The 23,132-nt window shown below is 41.6% G+C and overlaps 1 protein-coding gene across 2 annotated transcripts in view; it reads left to right on the forward strand.

The window, feature by feature from the left end:
* The window catches only part of LOC135220810 (heterochromatin protein 1-like), a 94,336-nt gene that overhangs the window by 20,045 nt on the left and 51,159 nt on the right, over positions 1-23,132 (forward strand). For both annotated transcript variants that reach the window (XM_064258322.1, XM_064258321.1), the window contains exon 3: positions 17,219-17,819. In XM_064258322.1, the coding sequence (XP_064114392.1) occupies positions 17,219-17,819 (601 nt within the window). The remainder of the gene's footprint in view (positions 1-17,218; positions 17,820-23,132) is intronic.

Genomic DNA, 23,132 nt, shown 5'->3' on the forward strand with positions numbered 1-23,132 from the left:
GCAGGCAGGTAGATCACCTGACCTACCTGTAGCGTGTGCCGCGAAATTCGAATTTCTGTCGGGGACGACGGAGTCGATAGCTATGTATATATCTGCCAGGTAAGTATGTATGAAATTTTATTGTATCATAACAATATCATTTTATTATAAAAATGTCATATTTGAGTTTTGGCTTTCAGTGAGTTAACAAAAAGATGAAGGAAAGATTAAGTTTCTTTATTCTGTTCCTTCAAAATGTGTATCATAAAAATTTTGTAAGTACAGTTTATATTATTATTGTTAAATACTATATTGGTATGACCTCCATGCATTACTCCAAGCGAATCTCCTGCCATGCCCAGGAAGGAGCCATTTGTTCCTACACGATATACAAACCCTCGGTCCCTTATATAAAGAATTACTTTCAGCATAGGCTGGAATACGGCTGTTAAATTCTTGAACAAGGTGGTTAGGCAGTAACTACCTTCTGGTAGGCAGGTAAGCCCACCTCCCCAAATGTAAACACTCTACTTTGCTTTCAGCCGTCTTCTGGTGAAGACTTATGTTTGTGAGCTCTTGCTGACTAGCCTTTAATTACAATTTGTTAATTTGAATGAGTACGTAGTATATACTGTGTATGATATTAATAATTAATTGACTTTAATAATTAACATGCAAACCCAATTTTTGTTATAGTCTTTTTAGCCACATTTCTGCTTTGTGTTAAGGGTTGGTGGCAAAGGTGTGTCAACACCCTCATTACACATTTTCGCCCTTTAACTTCAGAACAGGTCAGGACATGTATTCATGCGAAATTTACGCTTTGCTTTGAAAATTACCAAGGGGAACTTCTGAGGTTTGTCCTTTATTTCTTCTAGTGTTTCCTCTTCTCTTTCATCCTTTCACTAGCTATTAGACGAAAATAGAGGAGGGGGCGTGTGGTGTTGTTTGAGGGATCTCTCATTTTGGAGGGCAGTGCCCTTGGATGCGAGAGGAATATCCTTACTAGTTACTCCTTATTTTTTCAAAATCATATTTTCTTTCTCTTAAAGGCTAACAGTGGTGATAGTTGATTACAGCAGTAGATGGTTGGATATATCTTTGTGTTGACTATCCTAACCTTGGAATTGTACCTGTGACTCGTAGCATTGGTCCTTGAGTGTGTGTACTTTTTCCCTGCTGGAAGTCATATTCATTTGCCATTGCTAACCTGGGGTTTCATCACTGGACAAAGCCTTTGCTGCTGCCCTGTGATTATTAACTCTATTCCTGCTGGTAAATGTACCTCATCCAGTAGAAGAAGTTTTGCAGAATTTGGAGAAGTCAAAGAGGAAGAGAGCTCGTCAAGTGTTGTCATCTTCCTCTTCGGAATCATCATATTTTTCTTCAGCCTCCACCCCTTCGACTTCTAATGCTCCCTGCTGAAGAAGAAGGTAGTCTCCCCCCCTAAGAAGTCTCATCATGGGACTTCTAAGGGTCTGCCTCCTCGACTGAGGAGGCAGTTGGGTCTTCTGCTGGCTCGTCCATTCCTTCAGGAACAGGAACCGTCGCACTTCTGCTGCTAGTCCTAGAGGTTCTGCCCCTAAAACTACTTTTGTGTCTGATGCTCGTTTGCAAGTTTCCCCAAGCACACTTAAATCTATGGATTCGTATGCATCTAGAGTTATTGATTCTGAGTCTGCTAACTGTCAAAACTCAGGCACTTAGTGGAAGAAAGGAGTGAGTTGCTCAGGTGACTCACGCCTTGCCGGTGATCGCTCTCGCAGTGATTGCTTGATACCCAGGGTTGACGTGATGGTCCTACGGGACCATGCACGCAATGAGACTGGTAGGGGGACCCCCATTCAGTCCTCTTGAGAGGTTTCGATCTCGATGAGGACTTGGGATGCGTCAGAGGACATTACCAGCCCTCCCCAGTCAGGTGTACGCTCAACCCCACCCAGACCACGACCCGTCTCGGAAATGGCGAACGTTTCTCCTGCCGTGTGAGAGTTTCTTACCAATCCTAGGGAAAGTGTTTCTCCAGGACAATAACGCTTTCCTAGACTCGCGTAGCTGCTGTGACCTCAGGTTGATGGCTGCCCATGACTTACTTCTGCTTTTTCTGCTAGCAAGGCGAGTGAGAGCGTCTGATCTTCCTCAATTATTCCCTTTACTTCCTATGGCTACCCCAGGAGGTGCGAGGTGAATAGGAGGGATCCTGCAGAGTGCTGCTCTCTGTAGGATTCACTCTTCAGTCTGGTTTGGAATAGGCAGAGCCTGGAACTGCATGCAGCACCTTGGTGAATAGTCAACTACTGTCCTCTTGTCTTGGTTCGTAGGGTCTGAACATGTATGACAGCAGACAGAATCCCTCTTTATTCTTCTTCTTGGAGCTTTGACCTTGAAGGAGAACAGTTAATTGGGAAGAAGTGATAGTTCTTTGTTGACGTTTACCACTCATAATAATGTAGTGGAGATCTGCTCACTCTACACGGCTCGACCAAACAGCTCTGCTGAGTTGAGTGCTTGGCTCTAATAAACTAACTTTCTGCTCATGAGTAGTGCAGTTCCTTGCCTCTTCGAAGGCTTCCACGTCCTAAGAAGAAGAAGGTAATTCTCTGCCTCCTATCTCGCCTCGAGACTTCTAAGGGTCTGCATCCTTTCCTTAGGTAGGAAGCAATTGGCAGTCTCTTCGGCTCACCTGCTCCTTTCGGAGCTGGAAACTAGACACTATCCCCAAAATACAGTGTCTCAGGAGAATCAGGAGTCCGAACCTAGGTTTGTTCTGTCTCTGGTTCCAAGGGCAGTACTCATGGAACCACAGTCAGTGATAGGTAGGCATTCCCTGGTTATCAGTGGACCCAGTAATCGGTGATCCGGTTTTATGGCGCTCGTCTAGTGCCATAAAATCAGCGATTTATGGTGCTATAACAGGCCAAGTTCCGGTTATCGGGACCATATGGCCTTATGGAGCCTTAACATACCTAACAGAGGTGCCATAATGGTGTTTATGGCACCGATAACCAGTCAACAGTGCCATTATGACACCATAATTTGCTGTGTTTTGGTTAATGGTGGTTTTCGCTTGTTGGCACCCCCTCGGGAACAGAGCCCCCGCCGAGAACCGAGGACTGCCTGTAGTCTTCTCTCCATCATGATAGTTGCGCATGGTGAGAGAAGGGACCGAGCTGCATTTGTGGCTTGGACCCACCTGTGAAAGCCAGGAATGGCTCTTATTCAGGTGCCAAGATTGATCTCGCTGTTCCTCAGGACAGGGGATCTGAAGGAGATAGGAGGAGGTCCTCTGTGTAGTCCTTTTCATGAGGTTGAATCACATAGAAATTAGATGCATAGCAAGACATGGCAAGTTCTCGCCTGCTTTTACTGCATTTAACTCCGGTCAACTTTTGCTCACGTTCGTGCGAAGGAAGCGTTGGTAGAAAATGAATGCTTCGTTTAACAGAATGAGAACATCGCAAGTTCAGAGAAGAGCGGGCAAGAACGGTTAATCCTCCTCTCTTTTTTCCTTTTACTTCCTGGTTACACCAGAATGAACAAGGAAATAGAGGAATTCTATGGAATCTACTCCTCCAAGTTCGAATCCAAGAGACACTATTTTTGGTTCAATCTTAGGATCTTACCAAACATACGTCAGTCTGTTTAGGATGGAAAGCACCTCTCCAGTACTACTGTTTTGGGAACAACCAGTTCGACTGGAACTATAGTCTTGCCACCGTGACGAGAGCTCTCTGGTGTGGCGTTTAGAGGTCTGTACTGTTGTCAATTTTACAAAAACAACAATTGACCCATGTGTGACAGACCTTTGAGTGTCTTCGAAATAAACCCTGATTATAGGGGCTTTTCATTCCCAGGTAATTTAATCTTCTTATTTGGCAGTACTCTGAATCTCTCTCTCCTAAATTTTCCAGCTGTCTGAGCGAGAGCTTTTTTATGGGATAGCATAGGCCCTCCATTTGCCTTTTCCTCTAGAAAAATCTTACTATTTATTTTGTATACTACGTATTACCTTTTCTGGGCTGTGAAGTTGATGTCTATCCATGGCTGTGAGATGACCAGGAATGACTTGCAAGTCGGTGTCAAAGTCACTCCACGCTTTAGTCAGGCCATATCATTTTCAAGCAATACAGGCAGTCCCCGGGTTACGACGGTGTCGGTTTACGACGTTCCGAGGTTACGACGCTTGTCAATAGACGTTATTTCCAGGGTTACAATGCATGTTCCAGGGTTACGACGCATGTTCCAGGGTTATGACGCCTACAACGCTCATCTGGGAGATGAAATATGACACCAAAAATGCAAAATAATCAATATTTGAAGGTTTTTTTTGATGAAAAATGCCATAAGAATGCAGTTTACATAGTTTTCAATGCACCCAAAGCATTAAAAGTAAGGTTTTCTTAGGGTTTTTTACGATGTTCCGGCTTACGACGATTTTCGGCTTACGACGCGTCTCAAGAACGGAACCCCCGTCGTAACCCGGGGACCGCCTGTAGTCCGTCATTTTTTTCTATCTATCGTTTATTTTCTCACTTATCAAACTTACTCTGTTATACTTTACTTCAGATTTCCTTGCTCACCAATTTATTCTATACCTTCAATATTAAGAAATCAAGATATTTGTAGAAAGAACTGCCTCCAGTCATGTACACTGAATGTGCCTCCGGAGAGAATCTAAGCGGCTTATCCGTGGATTTAGACGCACATGGAACTGTTTGAAATATTGACGACAGCACCAAAATGAGATGCCATGCTGATGGAAAACCTGACTTCATTTCTTGTAATTGCATAAAAAAAAACTTCATCAATCGTGAACCTATGTAATTGACTTAGAATTCTGTGTAACAGAAAAGATGATATTTGATATCTGTAATGGGGAAAATGGTTTTATCTCTGGTGTTATTATAAATCTGGCAGATATGCGGAGGTTAAACACACGTGGGAGAACCCAAAAAGCCCCGCCATAGAGCTCTGGTCATTTTGGAAATACTATAGTCATCTTCAGTATCCTGTTTTCACCGTAGATGTCGCCCTTTGGGACAACTTCACCTTTGCCTCTTCATTAGAGAATGGAGGTATGCCTCCAGTCCTTATTCTTGTCTCTTGAATAAAGAAGATTTAGGCTGGACCACGATTTACAGGAACCTATGAATATACTAGTAGTATATTTCTCATGCGACATGCTTCTGTTATCAGTTGCATCGTCCGAGTAATAGTCACATATCTGTAAGTTAATTCTTCTGGTATGAGACCAAGACGAATAGTACCTTCTCTTAATTAACTTGAAACTCAGGACAGCCTTTTGGGCCTCCCAAGAGTTTCCGGTTTTGATTTTGAGATAAATAGTGGTATTGTTTCCCATTAACACCATAGCATTTGCATTATCACCGAACAAGAGGGTTTACTTCCCTCCCATTTCAGTTAAAATGCAGATGCTCATGTGTATCTTTTTTGTGCTCGATGGTAGACGAACGTATTCCATCATGGAATGCACTATTCTAAAAGTAACTCAGTCTAAGGAGTTGAGCGAGTAGCAGAATACAGTGGTACCTCGACATACGAAAGGCTCAACTTATGAAAAACTCGAGATACGAAAGCAAATATGAAAAATTTTACAGCTCTACATACGAAAATTGCTCAAGTTACGAAAGGTTGTTGCTGTAAAGTCCTGAGATTCACCCGGACCACCGAGAACAATTTTAAAACTCGGGCGCCGTCAACTGAGTAAACTCGCCACCATCCTCCCGCTCTCCTATTGGTTCCTGATGCTAGTCACCCCATAAGATCCTGCTCTCCTATTGGTCAGCATTTACCCCTTGTGCTTTATGCATTCTATTGGTAAAAGGATGCTGTAAATTGAAAAACTTATTCATGCAATACATTTAATAAAAAGAAATTAGGTAAAGATAGAATTAAGAATAGAAATGAATGGTTATTATACTGTTTGGTAGTTTCAGTAGTTGAAGAGATAATGAAAATTTATGGCTTACTGTGTACTAGGAAAAGTGATTGCTTGGCGATCGTTCGATACTCGTAAGTGCTGGATGTAAACAGAAGTTTGGAAGCCTTTTTTTGTTTGTTTAATATAGTTAATGGTTACTTAATAATTATTTGAAATGAGTACATGCAATACATTTAATAAAAAAAATTATGAATTAGATATCATAAAATATAAAATAAATCAGACTGCTGTCATCGAAGCCAACAAATACGTATTTTTTAGAATTCTTCTTCTGTTGTAATATACGTTACATGTATGTTTCATTATAGCTGTCAGTAACTTGGTATCTCCATTAGGTAAAGATAGAATAAAGAATAGAAATGAATGGTTATTATACTGTTTGGTAGTTTCATTAGTTAAAGAGAGATACTAATGAAAATTTATGGCTTACTATGTCCTAGGAAAAGTGATTGCTTGGCGTTCGTTCGGTACTTGTAAGAGCTGAATGTAAACAAACGATTGGAAGGGTTTTTTTTTGTTTGTTTGTGTATTATAGTTAATGATTAATTAATAATTATTTTAAATGAGTACATACTGATTATTTATGCATTTTATTGGCATATTCTAAGCTTTTAGCTTCTTAGGTTTAGATGTCAGAATGATAGACTAGGCTACAGTAGCAACCGCTAACATAGGCTAGGCTTATTGCTAAGGGACATATGCTAAAGTCCTAATATATGCAGTAAAAATGGGGTTGAACATTATTACATGCAGTTGAATATTACTCAAGTATGTACAGTATTTTGCCTTTTTGGAGCCATATTTCTTCCGTCGTATCGATGTCGTAACCCTAGAACATGTGTTTTAGGCCTGGAAATATAATTTACTGGGGTGTTTTTGTAGGGCTTGGAATGGATTAGGCATTTTACATGTAAAATGCAGTTCAAGATACAAAAAACTCATGATACGAAGGCCGCCTCGGAACGGATTAATTTTGTATCTCGAGGTACCACTGTACTGCTTTCTCTCCGAGATTCTGTTCATTACAGTGTTGTTTTTCCTCTGTTGAGGATTAACTACAAATTTGAATCTCTGCCCGACAATCACAGACTTAGGTCTCAGGTTGGCTTGGAATTCTTGCATAAGGCCCATGTCTCGTGCTCCACATTTGCCGTTGCAAGAATTTTCAGACACAGATATATCTCATGAGACTCGTTATCATCATTCTGTTCACCCCACGGTATAACAGAAGTCTATACCCTAGTCTTCTGTTCCATTGTACCTGCCCCATTGGCTGCTACGATGACTCAAAATGATTTTCTTTTGACAATTTCAGTTTTGTCTTCTAATATACTTTTTCTAATTTGTAAGATGTTCAGTTATTCTTTGTTCACCCCGAATTGAAAATGATTAACGGAAGACTTCGCCTGTTCCCCACTTTACTAGCTCTGCTTCCAAAGTAAATAGACAATTCTTTCCTGATCCAACCCACAAGAAGAAGTTTTTCAGGCAGTATAATCCCTGTGTTTTCATTACTGAAAGACTCCCAGACTCTCCACCTTCATTGCAGGCTCTGACTTTCTCGCTGAGCAGTAATGAAATAGCTGAATTACTTTTTCAGTCATCTGTATAACAGCAGGGATTAGAGCCGTCTTCACTAGTTGGTGTCATCGAGAGGACTCTTTCTATGACCAGAATCGTGAAATCGTGAGAATTTACTTCTCTTGATTCAACTATGAAGACATAGGTCCACATTCACCTTAGTTATTCACTAAGTACTATAGTATTGTTTCTCCTTGGTTGAGATGCAACTACTGATGAGAAACTTCTGTCTTGTCATCACAGGGACCTCAGTCTCTAGAAGGCATTTGACTCTCATCTAATGTGCACATGCCTCACAAGAATTATCATCTCATCTCTTGGCATCATTGCCGAACAAGATAGATGATTTGCATGGTTCATTCTCAACATCACCCTTCAAATGGCACGTGTCATGTCATGACTACGTCTCGGAGACCTGGATGCGCAGTCATTCAGCTTCTGTTGACGAGTCCGAATCCTTCATGATCTGTGTTGTGGACTTTGTATTGGTTAATCTTCAGTCATTACTTTGTCCTATTGGTGTGTTGCTGTACCCATGAAGGATCGACACCCTTCATTGAGTGTTGATACCTTTATCCACTGCTGACTTCCAGTGCAGAAATGTCTATGACATGTCTTTCTCTGAGTCTTACGAGATCATGAGAAACTCCTTTGCAGTTGGATACATCCACTGTTTGCTCTCTCAGAAGTGAGCAGTGCCAGTGGATGGGTTGACTAGATTTCATCACTGAGGAATATCTCGGACCGGAAGGCAGTTGAGGTCTCATTACTACCACATTTATATCTTTCTTCCTTCTAGTTTCACAGGCGCTTGGAACCTCTTTTTCTAGGACCATTGGTGGATGCTTACAAGTTGTGTTTGCTTACCCAGCTCCTTCAAGAGGACAAGTTGTATCTCACCTATGGTGCGCAGTTCTAGAGGTAAGAAGGATGTGAGAATGACTGGCCTCTCCACCTTCCCCTCCTCATCCTCCTGCTCCTCTTCCTTCTGCTCCTCCTCCTTCAGGTTGAGGATAGGACTTGAACTTACACTGCTGGTCTGGTGATTGATGCAGTAAGCTTGCACATTGAGCTTCCTTTCTATTTTTCTCATCAGAATCATGGAAGCAATCCTGCTCCTACCTCTAGCAAGGGGAGGAAGGAGACTGGCAATGTTGCAAACCCTTTCCAGAATGCCTCCGACTCAAAATATTTTTCCTAGCTCTTTTTAGGATGAGTTATGATTCCTCACTCATTTTGAAAAGGCCCAGAAGTCTGACTGTTGATCATGCATATCCTATACTGCGATCAAGTTGTCAGAGGCAGGGCACTCCTCGCTCTTATGACCAGTAGGAATAGCCCAGGTGTGCAGAACTCCAGTCAGTTCTAGAGGCTCACTCACATTCCTCCCACCAATCTTTGAGTCTTCCTTATGTAAAGGACTGAGGGTTTGTATATTGTGTAGGAACAAATCGCAATTTTTGAAAGTAAATTGTATTTTTCATAGCTATATCAACCTGAGATCTTTTACATTAATGCCCACCTCATGCCACCCCTCAATCTGAAACCTGGGCCAAAAGACAAAGTGGGCAGGCGGGCCTACCAGGCAAGTTACTGCCTAAACACCTTCAAGAATTCAACGGCTGTATCCCAGTCTACACTGAAAGTAATTCCTTATGTAAAGGACCTCAGGTTTGTATAATTAGGAAAAATACAATATACTTTAAAAAAAGGTGATATTTAACCATACCAGGACTGCCCATAACAAATGAATTAAAAGAAATATTATTTGTAATATCAAGATCAGAGACCAGACAGATCCCTTATGCCTCCTGGAAGCCCTCCATATAGGAAAGGAGAAACCTAATTTGAACATCATTCAGGAAATGTTTCTCCTCCCCACCACTGCCTGAAGAGCAGCGAATGACCCCCATACAATTCCAGATAATTATGAGCCCCCACTACTATGTAGTATGCACCTCGCAACACTAGAATCTGCAACCGTCAGTGCAAGATCCCCGACTTCGCCTAAGACTGGCTTGACCAATGAGACTTAAATGCTAGGTCTGAGCCGCTATAAATACTGACATGCAGATTCTTGCTACAGTCCTTCTACCGACTTGTCTAGAAGATGACTTGCTAGGAGGTCGAAATGTCACGTGAATACCAGCTATACCAGCATCAACACCAGCTGTAAACCAAAGACGACCCTACGCTTATAATTTTTAGAAATTCCCAATATTAATATTTTCCAGTCACTCAGAAACATCACTGAGCCAAAGTAGCGGATGATAATGAAATTAGAAAAAAATACGTATATAAAATCAGCTCTGTTAATTGTGATTCGCTTTTAACAGTATTTGCGTAAAAGAGGATCTTTTACAAAAATATTATTATTATTATTGTATGCTGGAAGTAAACCCTCCTTTAAACATGTTTTATTAAAAAATTTTGCTGCCTCAGTTGCATTAATTTTATAGAGGATCTCTATTTTTCTAATTGTGGTTTTCTCATAGTTGCTTAAACTGGTGAGCATTGCACCGAAAGTTGGTATGACAAAAATTAAGAAACAAATGTCAGTTTAATTACAATGCCTGGGGCATTAGTTAAAATTTAAAATTCAATTTGAAAATCAGCTATTCTGTGGACAGGGCCAAAATTTCATCTGGGGCTCCAGACATTTTCTAGGTAGAGGCTGTTGAAGGACTAAATGTGAAAGGTGAGTCCGTCTGCTTATGTACTGGTGGTGCAGCGGGGGCGTCTTCATGTTGCCGCTTTTTCATTGGCTCCTGGGCTATTAGCTCAAGCTAGTTTCATGGCAACTGTACAGATCTCCGCAGCTGCATGATGTTACAGCCAGCTGCATTTTGATTGCCCAATGGCTGCGTTATGTCACTCCTCATATATTATATTAATGGCAGGGATCGTGCTGTCATCTCCAGTGGTATTCTCTTGAATTGGGTTGTTTTCAGGCAGCAACATGGTGCTGTTTTCTGGGTCCAGGTGTGTTTCTTTGTATGAGGGACGGGAGCAGAAAGGCCTCTTTTGTAGTATTCATGGAGGGCTTCTGCTCTTGGATAAGAATCACCTCCAGAAGGCGCAGATGGCAAGGGTCGGGTGTTGTCCCTATTATTCTGGTATTATTAATAATACTGTCATGGGAGATTGTCTTTGTATATGGTGAGGGTGTGATTCTTGATCACCCCTTATTATCTGGGAAGAAGACCTCCTTTTAAACAACAACTGTAGAAAATAATGGCTGATTCAGCTGCATTGCTTTTATACAGAACTTTCTCAAGTCTCCTTACTGATGATTTTTCAGCATTGCTTAGGCTGGCAAGCAATGTGCCAATGGAGGACATGTCAAAAACAGTGGATTCAAGGGACAATGATTATTCTCCATAGACATCAATCTTGTTTCTCTCTCTTTCTTCCTATTTCTTGGTTTTTCCTCTTATTTTCTCGCAGCATTTTGACTCGGGCTCTGGTGGTCATCTTCCAGGTGAAAGTTGGGAGTTGGACTGATGCTGTTAGGAGTCCTGCAGTGTTTTATACCAGGGGTGCCAGCAGGGTGCAAGGAGATGTTGATTGATTGACTGCATTCTCAAGACTGTCCGCTATTTGCTGCTTACTCACTGTCTCAAGACAGTTGCTGGAGTTGATGGTTTCTCTAGCGTAGCCTTGATGATTGTCTCAGCACTCAGTTGACATCATGGGAGCTGCATTTTCATTAGCTTTTTGCTCTTTGATGTCATTCCTGGTGATGTCGTCAGTATTTCCTTTATCGGAGGGGGGGATTATCTTCGGGAATATTGATGGTATTATTGCTGGTATTTGTTAATACCATTGGTCCTTGGGTCAGGTTCTGCCTTAAGCTCATGGGAAGGAGGGAGGCTTTTTGTGTTGTGTTCAGGGAGGACTTTTATTCCAAAATGAATAGCGCTTCCAGCAAGCACAGGCGTCTCGGATCAGGGCGCTTCCGAGGATCATAGTATTGTTGACAATACTATCCCATGAAGGAGTCTGGTTGTGGCTGGTGAGGACGTGGCACTTAGTGGCACCCTCCTGAGCATGACACGAGATTCTCTTTGCAAGTTGCATCATAGTCATTCCAATGTAAGTTCTGAGCCATCCATTGAAGGGGCATTGGTATTGGTAGACTAGGTTGCTTTTCTTCAAGGGGTCTTGTGCAGGTGGGGAAGGGTTATTCCTCATAATAAGGTCACACATTCTCTATTCTTGTAATAAATTACAAGGCTTATCTTCATGCCCTCCTTTGTTGGGGTGACGTTCTCCGAAATTATTTTCTTCATAGCTCCCTCCTCCTCTCGATATTTAGGGTGCATGAAGTCCTTGTTATAGAGTTTGATGGTTTCTTGCAGTGATGGTGGTGTGGCATTGTCGGAGTACCATTTGTCAAGTTCTGTTTTGATTACATGGTTTACCAGGATACGTCAACGCGCACCCTGAATATTCCTGAGACTTCCTTAAGTGCCTTCCTTTATATCTGCACAAAGAGGGCCCCTTTCTCCACCCACAGAGGGCACATATACAGACGGAAGGACGGCGTTCCTATGGGCTCCCCATTAGGAGTCCTGTTTGCAAACTTCTACATGGGCATCATGGAGGAGAGGATCTTCAAGTGGATCTGGCACTCCCGGAAATACACAAGGTATATTGACGACATCTTCGCACAAGCAGACAGCGAAGATGAGGTTGCAGCCCTTCATAGCACGTTCCAGCAGTGCAGCATGCTGAAATATAGTGTGGAATTCAGTACTAAAGATTGGCTTCCCTTCCTCGATATCCTTGTCACCAAGACTTACCTAAGCATGCAGGGTAAGGCTGCATTATGTCAAACTTTCCCGTGATAGTCAGCTTAGCCGCCTGTTAGGAAGGCCTGTCGTGCAAGCAGACAGCAAAGATGAGGTTGCAGCCCTTCATAGCATGTTCCAGCAGTGCAGCATGCTGAAATATACTGTGGAATTCAGTACTAATGATCGGCTTCCCTTCCTCTATGTCCTTGTCACCAAGACTCACCTAAGCATGCAGGGTAAAGCTGCATTATTGTCAAACTTTCCCCAGTGATAGTCAGCTTAGCCGCCTGTTAGGAAGACCTGTGGTTTGCCGCTGTAGCGTCTATGGGTCAAGACTTCTCCAGAGTAGTCAAATGTGTTCGAGTTCGTGGCAAGTGTTGCTTAGAGTGTAGGAAAAAACGGACCTTTTGAGATGTTTGCCAAGACCTCTAGGTAAACCTTAAGTGCTTGAACTGGGCATAGTGTTTTGCCTGCTAATTCTAGTTTACTTAGACTAGATTTCATCCTTAAAGGAATCCCATCCTTGGCCAGGAATGACAGGCCAGAGGACAATAATAATTGATGGTCAGCCGTTTGCGTGATGTGTTGTCCCTGTCTAAGAGAGCCCAGTTTGCTAATATGAGCTCCTGAAGCTAATGCAATCAAGAAGATCACATTTTGTAGCTTGTAAGTTGTCATTTTATTGGGTCCACTGAATTGAGGGGCTGATCAAAGTCTAAGCACCTTGTTCAGGGACCAAGTGATTGGAACCATTCTGGAGTGGATCTTTGTAGTGCAAAGGACCGCAGAAGGGAAGTGACAACTTGCATACTAGGTTCAAATCATGAAATCATAAAAAAAAAATGGTTCTATTAATCGCACAAGTTCGGGGTATTACTGTAGTGATATTATCTATCTCCTCCAATAGACAGCAAACCTGAGGGGGGCCAGACGCTGTGCTGTTTCAAACTTCTAGGTTTGTTTCTGAGTTCACTCTGAAGCTTGGGAATGGAACAATTTTGGGAGTGGAAGCCATGGTGGATAGACTTTAGCTCAGTTGCCAGGCAGTGGCTAAGACCTTCAGGTTTTTGTGTGGCACTGCAGCTCAACCCCCAGATCAGACTGGCCCTTTCGCTTCAGTCAGAGAAAGTCCCAGACTTCCTCAACCCCTCGTAGAGGTACCCAACCTCCTCCTACCCTGTTAGAAGACGGAAAATGCTGGGGGTGCAACATTTCCTCCCAATTGGTGGATGCCTGTCAGGTCATGGGGCAAGTTTGTTAGCAACATAGAGCAGAATCATGGGTAGCGGATGCTCATTAGATACAGTTTGGTTACCCTTAGAGTATTCTTCATCCCCCACCCTCTCTCCAGTCCAATTCCGAATGTTCATTCCTGGCTAACGGGGGGACCTTTTCCTGTGGGTATGGAGGAGTAATGATAGTAGTTTATATTTGATAACATCTCCAAGGGTTGCATGTAGAGAGGAGGAGAGAGGAGAGAGAAGAAGAGAGAGAGAGAGACGAGAGGAGAGAGAGAGATGGAGGAGGAGAGAGAGAGGACGAGAGAGAGAGAGAGAGAGATTGGTGGAAGAATAAATGCGTGTATTGTTGTGGCGCTCTGTTGTGTAAATCAGTGGCGGGAGTGTGTTACGAGAGTCGTAAGAAATAAGGCATTCGTGGAAGGCATAAAGTTGATTTTGGCAGCAGTTTTGTCCGTTGATGTGTGGGGTTGTAAAGTTGTGCATGTGTCTGTCTGGTTGTGGTGAGGTTGAAGAGGTTGGTAGTGTGTTTCGGTGTCTGTGACTGGTGGTTGGGGCAGTGTTGGTGTTGGTGGGTTGATGTGCTTGGGTAAGTTGTGTGGTGGTTGTGTTCTTTCAGGCTGTTGGGTGTTTGTCTGCGGTGATTTGTCAGGTTGTTGAGTTGTTGTGGGGTTGTGGGTCTCTGTTGGTTGGTTTGTGTTTGGTTGTCGGTGGTGGTTGTGTGTCGGCTAGCCTATAGCCTATTTCCAGCAGACAGCACAGCCTAGCCCTGAGTATCTGGAGCCAGAGGTATGTGTTTGTGTTTTGTGTGTTCGGTATTTCGTTGAACCAATTGTCCTGCAGGTTAAAAGTAACGTAAAGGAGAAAGTGTGAGTGTGGGAAATTTTGTTAGCTTGTATGATTAACGTAACTGTGGGGAGTTTGCTTGTTTTTTTATTTAGCTTTGATTCCGCCACATGGGAAGAGGTGAATGAGATGCTCCTGGAAGGAGCTGTGGAGTGTTCTACGCCCTCTTCCCATGAACTAGTTCATTTGCCAGAACTGGTCCAAGATGAAGTAGTCCATTCTGTTCTCAATTCCATCTGGGGATTTGAGGGATGTGTATATTAAATACCTACCCATCAGTTCTCCTGCGAGTATCTCCTCTTTACCCTTGTTGCAGACTAGTAACCGCTCCCCCAAAGATTCACTCAAGTGTTTATTTGTTCTCTCTACTTGAGCTTGGTCAATTTGCTGGTCCTGGCAAGCTCATTGCCACCATCGAGAAGACAGATTGGCTTATCGAGTTTTTGTCATGACTTGGGTATATAGTCGACCACCGCTATTCGCCGACTCATGATTTGTGGACTCACCTTTTTGCAGATTTTTCTATGGATCGTATATACCCATAATTCGCAGAAAATTTGCCTATTTGATCGCTTTCCTTTTCTTGCAATCTTTACTTAATACTTATTTGTTTGTAAAATCCTTATGTTTATTTTAAATTCTGCCATTTGCCAATGGTAAGTTGATGTATTGTGGCATAATTAATCTCATGTCAACAATCATACATGCTGATTACTCTCTCTCTCTCTCTCTCTCTCTCTCTCTCTCTCTCTCTCTCTCTCTCTCTCTCTCTCTCTCTCTCTCTCTCTCTCTCTAACACAATCGGACACACACTATCAATGCCTTTGATTATCCCTATAAAATGTTAATAAAATTGATTTTGTTATCAACCTGTGCCTACAGCGATCATTTTAGTTCCCTCAAAAGGTTCCAGTCTCTCCTCCTTCCATCCCCCAGCCGGCCACGTTCCATTTTCACCAGTTCGTAAACCATACACAGAAACAAAATTTTAAAAAATATGACTTCATATAATGTATTGTTTTATCACTCGGCACTAATAATTTAACTTTTAAATGCATTAATAATAGAAAAAAATGTGAAAAGGGGGTCTTTTTGGGTTGGCTGGAATGAATTATCCTGATTACCTTTATTTCTTATTGGGATATTTGTTTCATATTTCGAGCAAATTGTATTTCGAACAGCCTTCTGTAATAGATTAAGTTCGAAGTCTGAGGTAGTACTGTATTTGTGGATTTTAGCTACTTGTGAGAAGGTGTGTGGTACCCATCCCCCACAAATGTGGATGGTCCACTGTAGTTTTGAACTTCGAGAAGTCAGATCTCACATTCAAGCAGAGGGCAAAATATCTGAAACAGGAACAATTCACTCAGCAGTGGTATGTCATTTTGTGTCACCTGTTGTTGTAGAATTGGGCCCTTAGGAGCAGCTCCACCTCCATGCCCCTTAATGGAGGATGAAGGTACAATGGTTCTCTGAGAAGATACCCAACATTTATCTTCATCTGTCGTAGGAAGTGAGGAGAGAGCTAGTTTGGTAGTTGGGCAACAGGGGCCTCTCATTTTATGGGTGCTGTTGGGCACTCCCTCTCTTGAGTTGCTTGTTTTTTTTTTTTTGACATGTCTGCAAGACGTAGAGTTCAAACCTAGAAAAATGTATTTTGCAGGTGTGTGGGACCAGAATGATAGACACCACATCAGTATTCTGAAACTCAGGCGGTCTGTGCTTAATCTTACCCTTTACTCATCACTTTTTCTAGGCTTCCTACTAATGAAATTATTTTTAAGTTATTCTGTATTTTGACTGGTGTATTTTGACAGTGAAGAGTGGAATATCTTACTTGGTGTACTATTTGACAGGGAAGAGTGGAATATAATTTATGTACTGCCATTTCATGGTGTACAGGGGTTATAGGTAGGCTTATCTCGCTCCAGTAGAAAAGTGACTGTTATTTGTTTGTAGTTGGAAGTTAGTGAAGGGCTTATGTAAAAGTTGACTGCTTACTCAAAATGTACACCATTAGAAATTTAAAAGTTATTTGAATTTTGTGTAGTTAATACAACTGGAATTGTCATAATGTAAGCCTGTATGATTGGTTTCCAGCAACCCAACAATTGCTTTGCTTCCTAACATAGTGTTTTGATCAATTACATTATTGCACTGTACATCTTGAGTGTCTTCTTTTTATGTCACAATTTATTTACAGTATGATCATCTGCATATTAGCTGAGTGCTGTAAGCCACTATACATCTTGAGTGTCTTCTTTTTATGTCACAATTTACTTACAGTATGGTCATCTGCATATTAGCCCAGTGCTGTAAGCCACTAAGTAGTTTTTGTAATTTTACAGCTCCATTTTTGTGGGTTTTCATAAACTTAAGGGCAAGTGAATGGACTTAGGTGAATGCTTAGGAGCATTAAAATTTATGTAACTCTTAAGAACTTGCTTGCTAATGATAGTTTAAGGCAACATAACTAAAACATAAATGTAGTACTGTACACTTACTACACTGTACTGAAGTAGCATTAGTACTATATTGATACAATTTCAGGCTACTGCTTGGGAGTATATGATTGTTTTTGATAGGAGAGGTAGGTTTGCTACCCCTGCAAATCCACCTTTGTTAGTTGCGGTAGACAAATGAAATTACTCTATGGATTTAGTGAGATTTTATTTTTATATCTTGTGGAATAGGGAAGCACTTTATAAAAGTTTTTTGGAGGTAATGAAATTATTGAATTTTTGGAAAATATGATTCCATGGCTTCCTTTCAAGTAACTACATTACTGATTTAAAATAATTGTTTTCTGTCTGCAGTGAGGACAACACATGGGAGCCAGAGGACAATTTAGACTGTCCAGATTTGATAGAGGAGTTTGAAAGGAGAAGGAAAGAAGATTTAAAGAAAAAAGAAGAAAAGAAAAAGAAGACAGAATCAAATAATGCAAGTAAAGAATCACATAAGACCTCAAATAAAACTTCAAGCAAGGAATCCAGTAAAGTATCCACTAAAGATTCAAGTAAAGATGCAGTTAAAGTTGTAAAGAAAGAAATGACAAAAGAGTCAAGTAAAGATACAACAAAAGATTCAAGTAAAGATACAACAAAGGATTCTAGTAAAGAGACAGTAAAAGACTCTAATAAAGAAATAACAAAAGATTCTAATAAAGAAATAGCAAAAGATTCTAGCAAAGAAATAGTAAAAGATTCTAGCAAAGAAACAAAAGATTCCAGTAAAGAGACGACAAAAGAATCAAATAAAGAGACATCAAAAGATCCAGTGAAAGACTCAAACAAAAATTCTGTTAAAGATGCCATTAAAGATTCAAGAGATAGAGATTTAAAAGAGGCAGACAAGGAATCCCAGAAGAGAAAGTCAAGTGGAAAGGAACCTCCTAGAAAGAAAACAGCAACTTCAGTAAGTGTCAACGTTAGATATAGATAGCATTATGCAGTTGTGTGAATTTTTAAGTTATGTTTATAGCTTTTGTTTTAAAAGTGAGAACTAAGTTTTTCTGCCTTAAATTTAACTTGGTGTATAGTTCCATTTGTTAGAAATAATGAAAAAAATTTATTTATATTGCCCTTCTCATTTTTTTATATCAAAGCAACTTAGAACCTTATCTATTTAAAATTATACTTTTAAATTGAAATAGAACCTTATCTATTTAAATTTATCGTTTGAAATTTAAATATTAACTACATTAATTCTGTATTTCACTGTAGCTTGTATTATGGTTGTATTAGAGTACTTACAAGTGGGATCTGAAAGGGAAGAAAAGTAAACAGTTCTCCTTACAATTTGCAGGCCTCCTTCTTCAGTGTGTATCTCATCCTCCCCTCCCCCCCCAAAAAAAAAAATAATAAAATTGCATTGTTAAGTAATTTCAATAGAAAAATGTTTTCATACAATCAACTTACCTGTCAGATATATACATAGCTAAGACTCCGTCGTCCCAGACAGAAATTCAAATTTCGCGGCACACGCTGCAGGTAGGTCAGGTGATTTACCGTCCTGCCCTGGGTGGCAGGATTAGGAACCATTCCCATTTTCTATCATATTTTCTCTGTCGCTTGGAATGTAAACAACGTTTGCAGTTCCTCCTGACTTGGTTTTTGGATTTCATCGCCATCGATCTTCTGGGCTATCTTTTGCAGGGAAGTACTGGGTCTTTGGTTCGGCATACGCATATTAATTTGTTTTAATAACTTTGGCTTCGAAAATTTCGAAGAATTGTTTACGTGTAACTACCGAACTTTTCAGTAGACACTCACATAGTTTGCAAAAGGAAAATTTTAATATTTATTCATTAATAACGTGTAGTAAATGTTAAAATTAATTGAGGAAGTTTAAGCTAACTTCCTTCTTGAGGAAGTCAGAATAAATAGAATTAGTTTCGCTTCCTTTAGAAGTTTTTATAGCTCTCGTACTAACGAGCAGTTAGAGCATTAACAATACTAGTAGTGTTGTATCCTCATCTCCTTCTTACTTCACAGAATCTTCAAATTCATATTACAATTTGAAGACAAAGGAATGTAGCTAAAAATACGAGCTATTGAAAGGTAAGAAGTGATTTTAGTGTTCCCCTTTGCAGTGGAGGGTGCGTCTGATCGGCTCTGTCTCGCTCCCAGGCCTAGACCTCTTCCAAGCTCCCATGCCCAGAGGAGAAGGAAAGTCGAAAGCCTTATGGAGGTTATAGAGAACCCCACCGGTCAGGCGTCCCCTCGGCAGGTTCTGTAGCACGTCCCAGACTGCCAAGTTTGCCATTGGAAAGGCGTCCTATAATAATGAGGGTGCGCCCGATCGGCTCTGTCTCGCTCTCAGGCCTAGACCTCTTCCAAGCTCACAAACCCAGAGGAGAAGGAATGTCGAAAGCCGTAAGGAGGTTTCAGAGAATCACCTCCGGTCGGGCGTCCCCTCGGCAGGATCTGTAGTAGTGTCCCAGACTGCCAAGGATAACCGTTGGAAAAGTATCCTATAATAGTGATTTCGTTATCCGATTCCTCATCGGAAAGGGGGAAATTCTGACGAATTTTCGAGACCTTCTAAAGTTCTTAGAAATCTCTAAGTAACTGGATTATATCCCGGAAAGTATTACGGAGTATATCCTCTTCCCCTAGATCGGATACTGAGAAGTAAGAAGTAACTGCGAAGATCCTGGGAAAGTTACTACAGCAGATATCTTCGTTGGTTGGAGTACTAAGGAGGGTCCTTCTCGGAAAGAGGACCTCTTCCTTCTGGAATCCCGTCCGCTAGAAGTCTCTGAGAACTCGGACGAGGCACCTATCAAGAGTCTTGGTGGATAAGGAGAAAGAAGTTTCATATACGAAGAATTTTCTTGAAGATGCAAGATATTATCTTTCTCGCAACAGACTTCTCAGGACCGCTTCAGAAAAAGCGTCCTGCGAGAGTGTTTCTCTTCTTCTGCTTCTCCTTCATTATATGAGGGTGGAAAGACTCGGATCTTTCCAAGCCCCTGAAAAGGCTTTGGAAGAACCTTCTTTGAACTCGAGCCAGAGCGCTTCACTGATGAAGCTCCCTCCTCGATCAAGAAGGTGAAGTTGTGTCGACGTCCCCCTATATGGACGTAGCGGATCGTACTTCTACGAGGTCTCCCTCCCCTCCCATTGAAGAGGGCGCGGGAGAAGCTTCTAAGAGTATCCTACTGGCTGTTCAAGAGAAGCTAGCCTCCTTGGTAGGAGTTATGGCTAGACATCCTCCTCGTAAGAAGGACGTTTCTCTTCCGATCAAGAAGTCTCGTCCTCTCTCTCCTGCCAAAAAACGAGGCGTCTTTCAGACATGAAGCTTCGTCTTCTAAAACAAGTAGAGGAAGATTTTCGGTCTAGTTCGAGAGCGAGAGAGGCATATACCAGACAAGATGTCGCACAGAAGATGCCAGCTAAACGTGAGGCGTCTTCCAGGCGCGAGGCGTCATACAGAGGCGTGGAATCAGCCAGATGCGAGACTCTAGCCAGGACTTATTTCGGACGTGAAGCGTCATCGAAGCACGAGGCGCCGGCCAAGTTTTTGGCGCCAGCCAGGACGCCAGTTGAGTGCGAGACGTCTTCCAGGCGCGAGGTGTCTTCCAGATGTGAGCAGTCAGCCAAGCGCGAAGCGTCAGCCAGGACGCTCGGCGGACGAGAGGCGTCATACAGGCGCGAGGCGTCTTCCAGATGCGAGGAGCCAAGGCTCCAACCAAGCGTCAGCCAGACGCCAGGCGCCAGGATCTCAAGCTTCTTTGTGTTTGGAGATAGATTTCACAAAGACTCTCCTATTTTGAGATTTGTCACAAGATCAGTTGGTTTTCCTGACAGGGACACAAGATGTCGCACAGGCGACCGTAGCCCATGTCAGGAGGGACTGTGACTGTGGGAGTTTTCTAACTAGAACAATCTTCTCATGACAGGGAATTAATGTTCGCCTAAGCGACTTCATCTCTGTCATGAGGGTTTGTTTCGGAGAAATAGTCCCTCTCTTTGTGAAGAGAGGCTCTCTCCTTAGGTGACTCCCTCTCTTCTACCAACATTTGGAACAAGAGATGGAAGACATAATAGACTAGGAAGTCAAGGAGGGTGCAGGTCTTTCAGATTACAAGACCTTAGCAACCCGTTTCATTACAGCTTTATGTCCATGTAATAGGAAACTGGAATGATTCTCTTCGATCCTTGCTTCTTGTTAGGATCTCCTTCGTCTAACACTAAATTGTATTACAAAGATAGAAATTTTTCCATTCTCCCTCGGCCTCGGAGGAAAGAAAGAATGTAAAGAAAATCATCCTTTAGACTACGGTATGGTCAAGTCATATGCACACACCGAAGTAGACTACAGTTTCTTAACATCCTTACATAGCTTTCCGAGATTAATGATGTTTACCTGAAATGTGCAGCTTTATAAAGGATTCTTATACGGCAGAGCACGATATGAGATAATTATCTCATGCTTTTTAGAAATGCATGAAGACAGCATAATCTTTTTAGAATCGAATTTTGCTCAGGAGAAGATGGATGAGTTCGATGGGAAACATCCTTTTCGTGTCAGAAGGATGTCCCTGAATGGACTATAATACGTTTTAATAGCTCCATCCCGGCGCAAGCCAGAAGCGTAAGATTCACCTAACAGGATCTTTTCTCGATTTAGCGAATTTTTAACCTATAAGTCCATCAGTCTCTATCTTATCTCTAAGAACATCGAGAATTTCTCTTTTTACTCCACTGTTCCCGTTTATAAATAGAAGCTATTGAGAACAAGAACACGGAACGAAACGATATCAAGAGGTTCGTGGTATCAGTTTGCACTTCCGAGACAACCTTCTCGATCAACGATAACTGTTAAACATCAGTATAACATTTATTGGAAGAGTTGTGAAGTCTGAGAGAACCTTCTTTATAGATCTCTTCGCGAGGTGTAATAAGGACTTTCTTCCTACAAACTGCTGCCTTATTCTCGAACAAAAGGTAACAGTACGCCATCTTTACTGTTAATGGGGAATAAACTTTAGTCTTTTTTCCCCTAGTTATATATATTCTTAACAGATATTAAGATAAATGGGCGTCAAAGGAAGAAGATGAATGCCTCATTTTGGCCATAGAGAGGTTGGATTCACAGAGGCCACGTTATTCTCTCAGCATGGGTCGGAAGGGTTTTTCTAAGAGATTAGAGATTTTATCGGAATCTATTATAAATAATGGACCTGAAAAACCTATCCAATCTGAGTCTGTCTGCGTGCAGACTGACCAGAAGTAAACATGAATGAGAGGATTTTCAAGAGAAGCTTGATAATTCCTTCAAACAGGCTAAAGACATAGAGTGGCTGAAGATCGTGCTAAATGGAAGGGGGAAACTGTCCTCTTCAGATACCTCTGTGAACCACATAGTGGTTTTCTTCCCTTTCAGGGGGAAGTATCACCTTTGTATTTTCTGCTTTCAATGAATACAGTAAAAAGATATACTCTGTCTCGACAAAGAGTATTAGAGATAGCAGAGAATTAAGATCTTCGGGATCTTATACAATACCTCTATATGATAAAGGTAGGAGATCTTATACTTAGAATGGGATCCTATTTTGGGCCTCAGATTCCGTGTTCTGACAAGATGGAACTGCTCCTCATAAAAATTTCTTGGAAAATTTTAGGAGAGAATTCTTGGTTTTCTCTTGGCCCTAAACTGCCAAGAAAATATTGAAGTTTTTGAGCATTGGAATCTCGCATCTTATTCAGTGGAGACTTGGCAACGATTTTTTATCACCATATGTCTGTTAAAATAAATTTAACCCTCTATTCCTGACTCAACGATTTCGGAGAGAAGTTTCGTTGTCCAGACAGGATACTTATGTTTTCTTCTACGAAAGAAGAAATGGTTAAAACATTTTTCCTACAGAGTTTTGAATACGAGGAGGACTCGAAATAAATCCCAGAAGACATTGAGAGAGATACAGTAGAGCTAGAAATCAGGGGTCCTCCCAATTTCAGCTCGGAGTTACCTTCGGCTTCCAGGCTCCTTCCCTTAGAGCAAGGATAGGGAAGATTCGGCAACGAGAAACCTCATCATTTCAGAAGAGATCTCGTTAGCAAAGGAAATAATCACGAAGGATCCTCATCGGATAAAGACTCATATCTCTCGCACTGTTAGATTCCTATCGTCTACTAGATGTAGCTGGATACAATCACCTCCCATTGCCGGAGAGGCCTAAAGCTCAGAGTGGAAGAATTTCTTCCGTTCTTCTCCTGTCCT

The sequence above is a fragment of the Macrobrachium nipponense genome, chromosome 2, assembly GCF_015104395.2.
Source record: "Macrobrachium nipponense isolate FS-2020 chromosome 2, ASM1510439v2, whole genome shotgun sequence".
NCBI lineage: Eukaryota > Metazoa > Arthropoda > Malacostraca > Decapoda > Palaemonidae > Macrobrachium > Macrobrachium nipponense.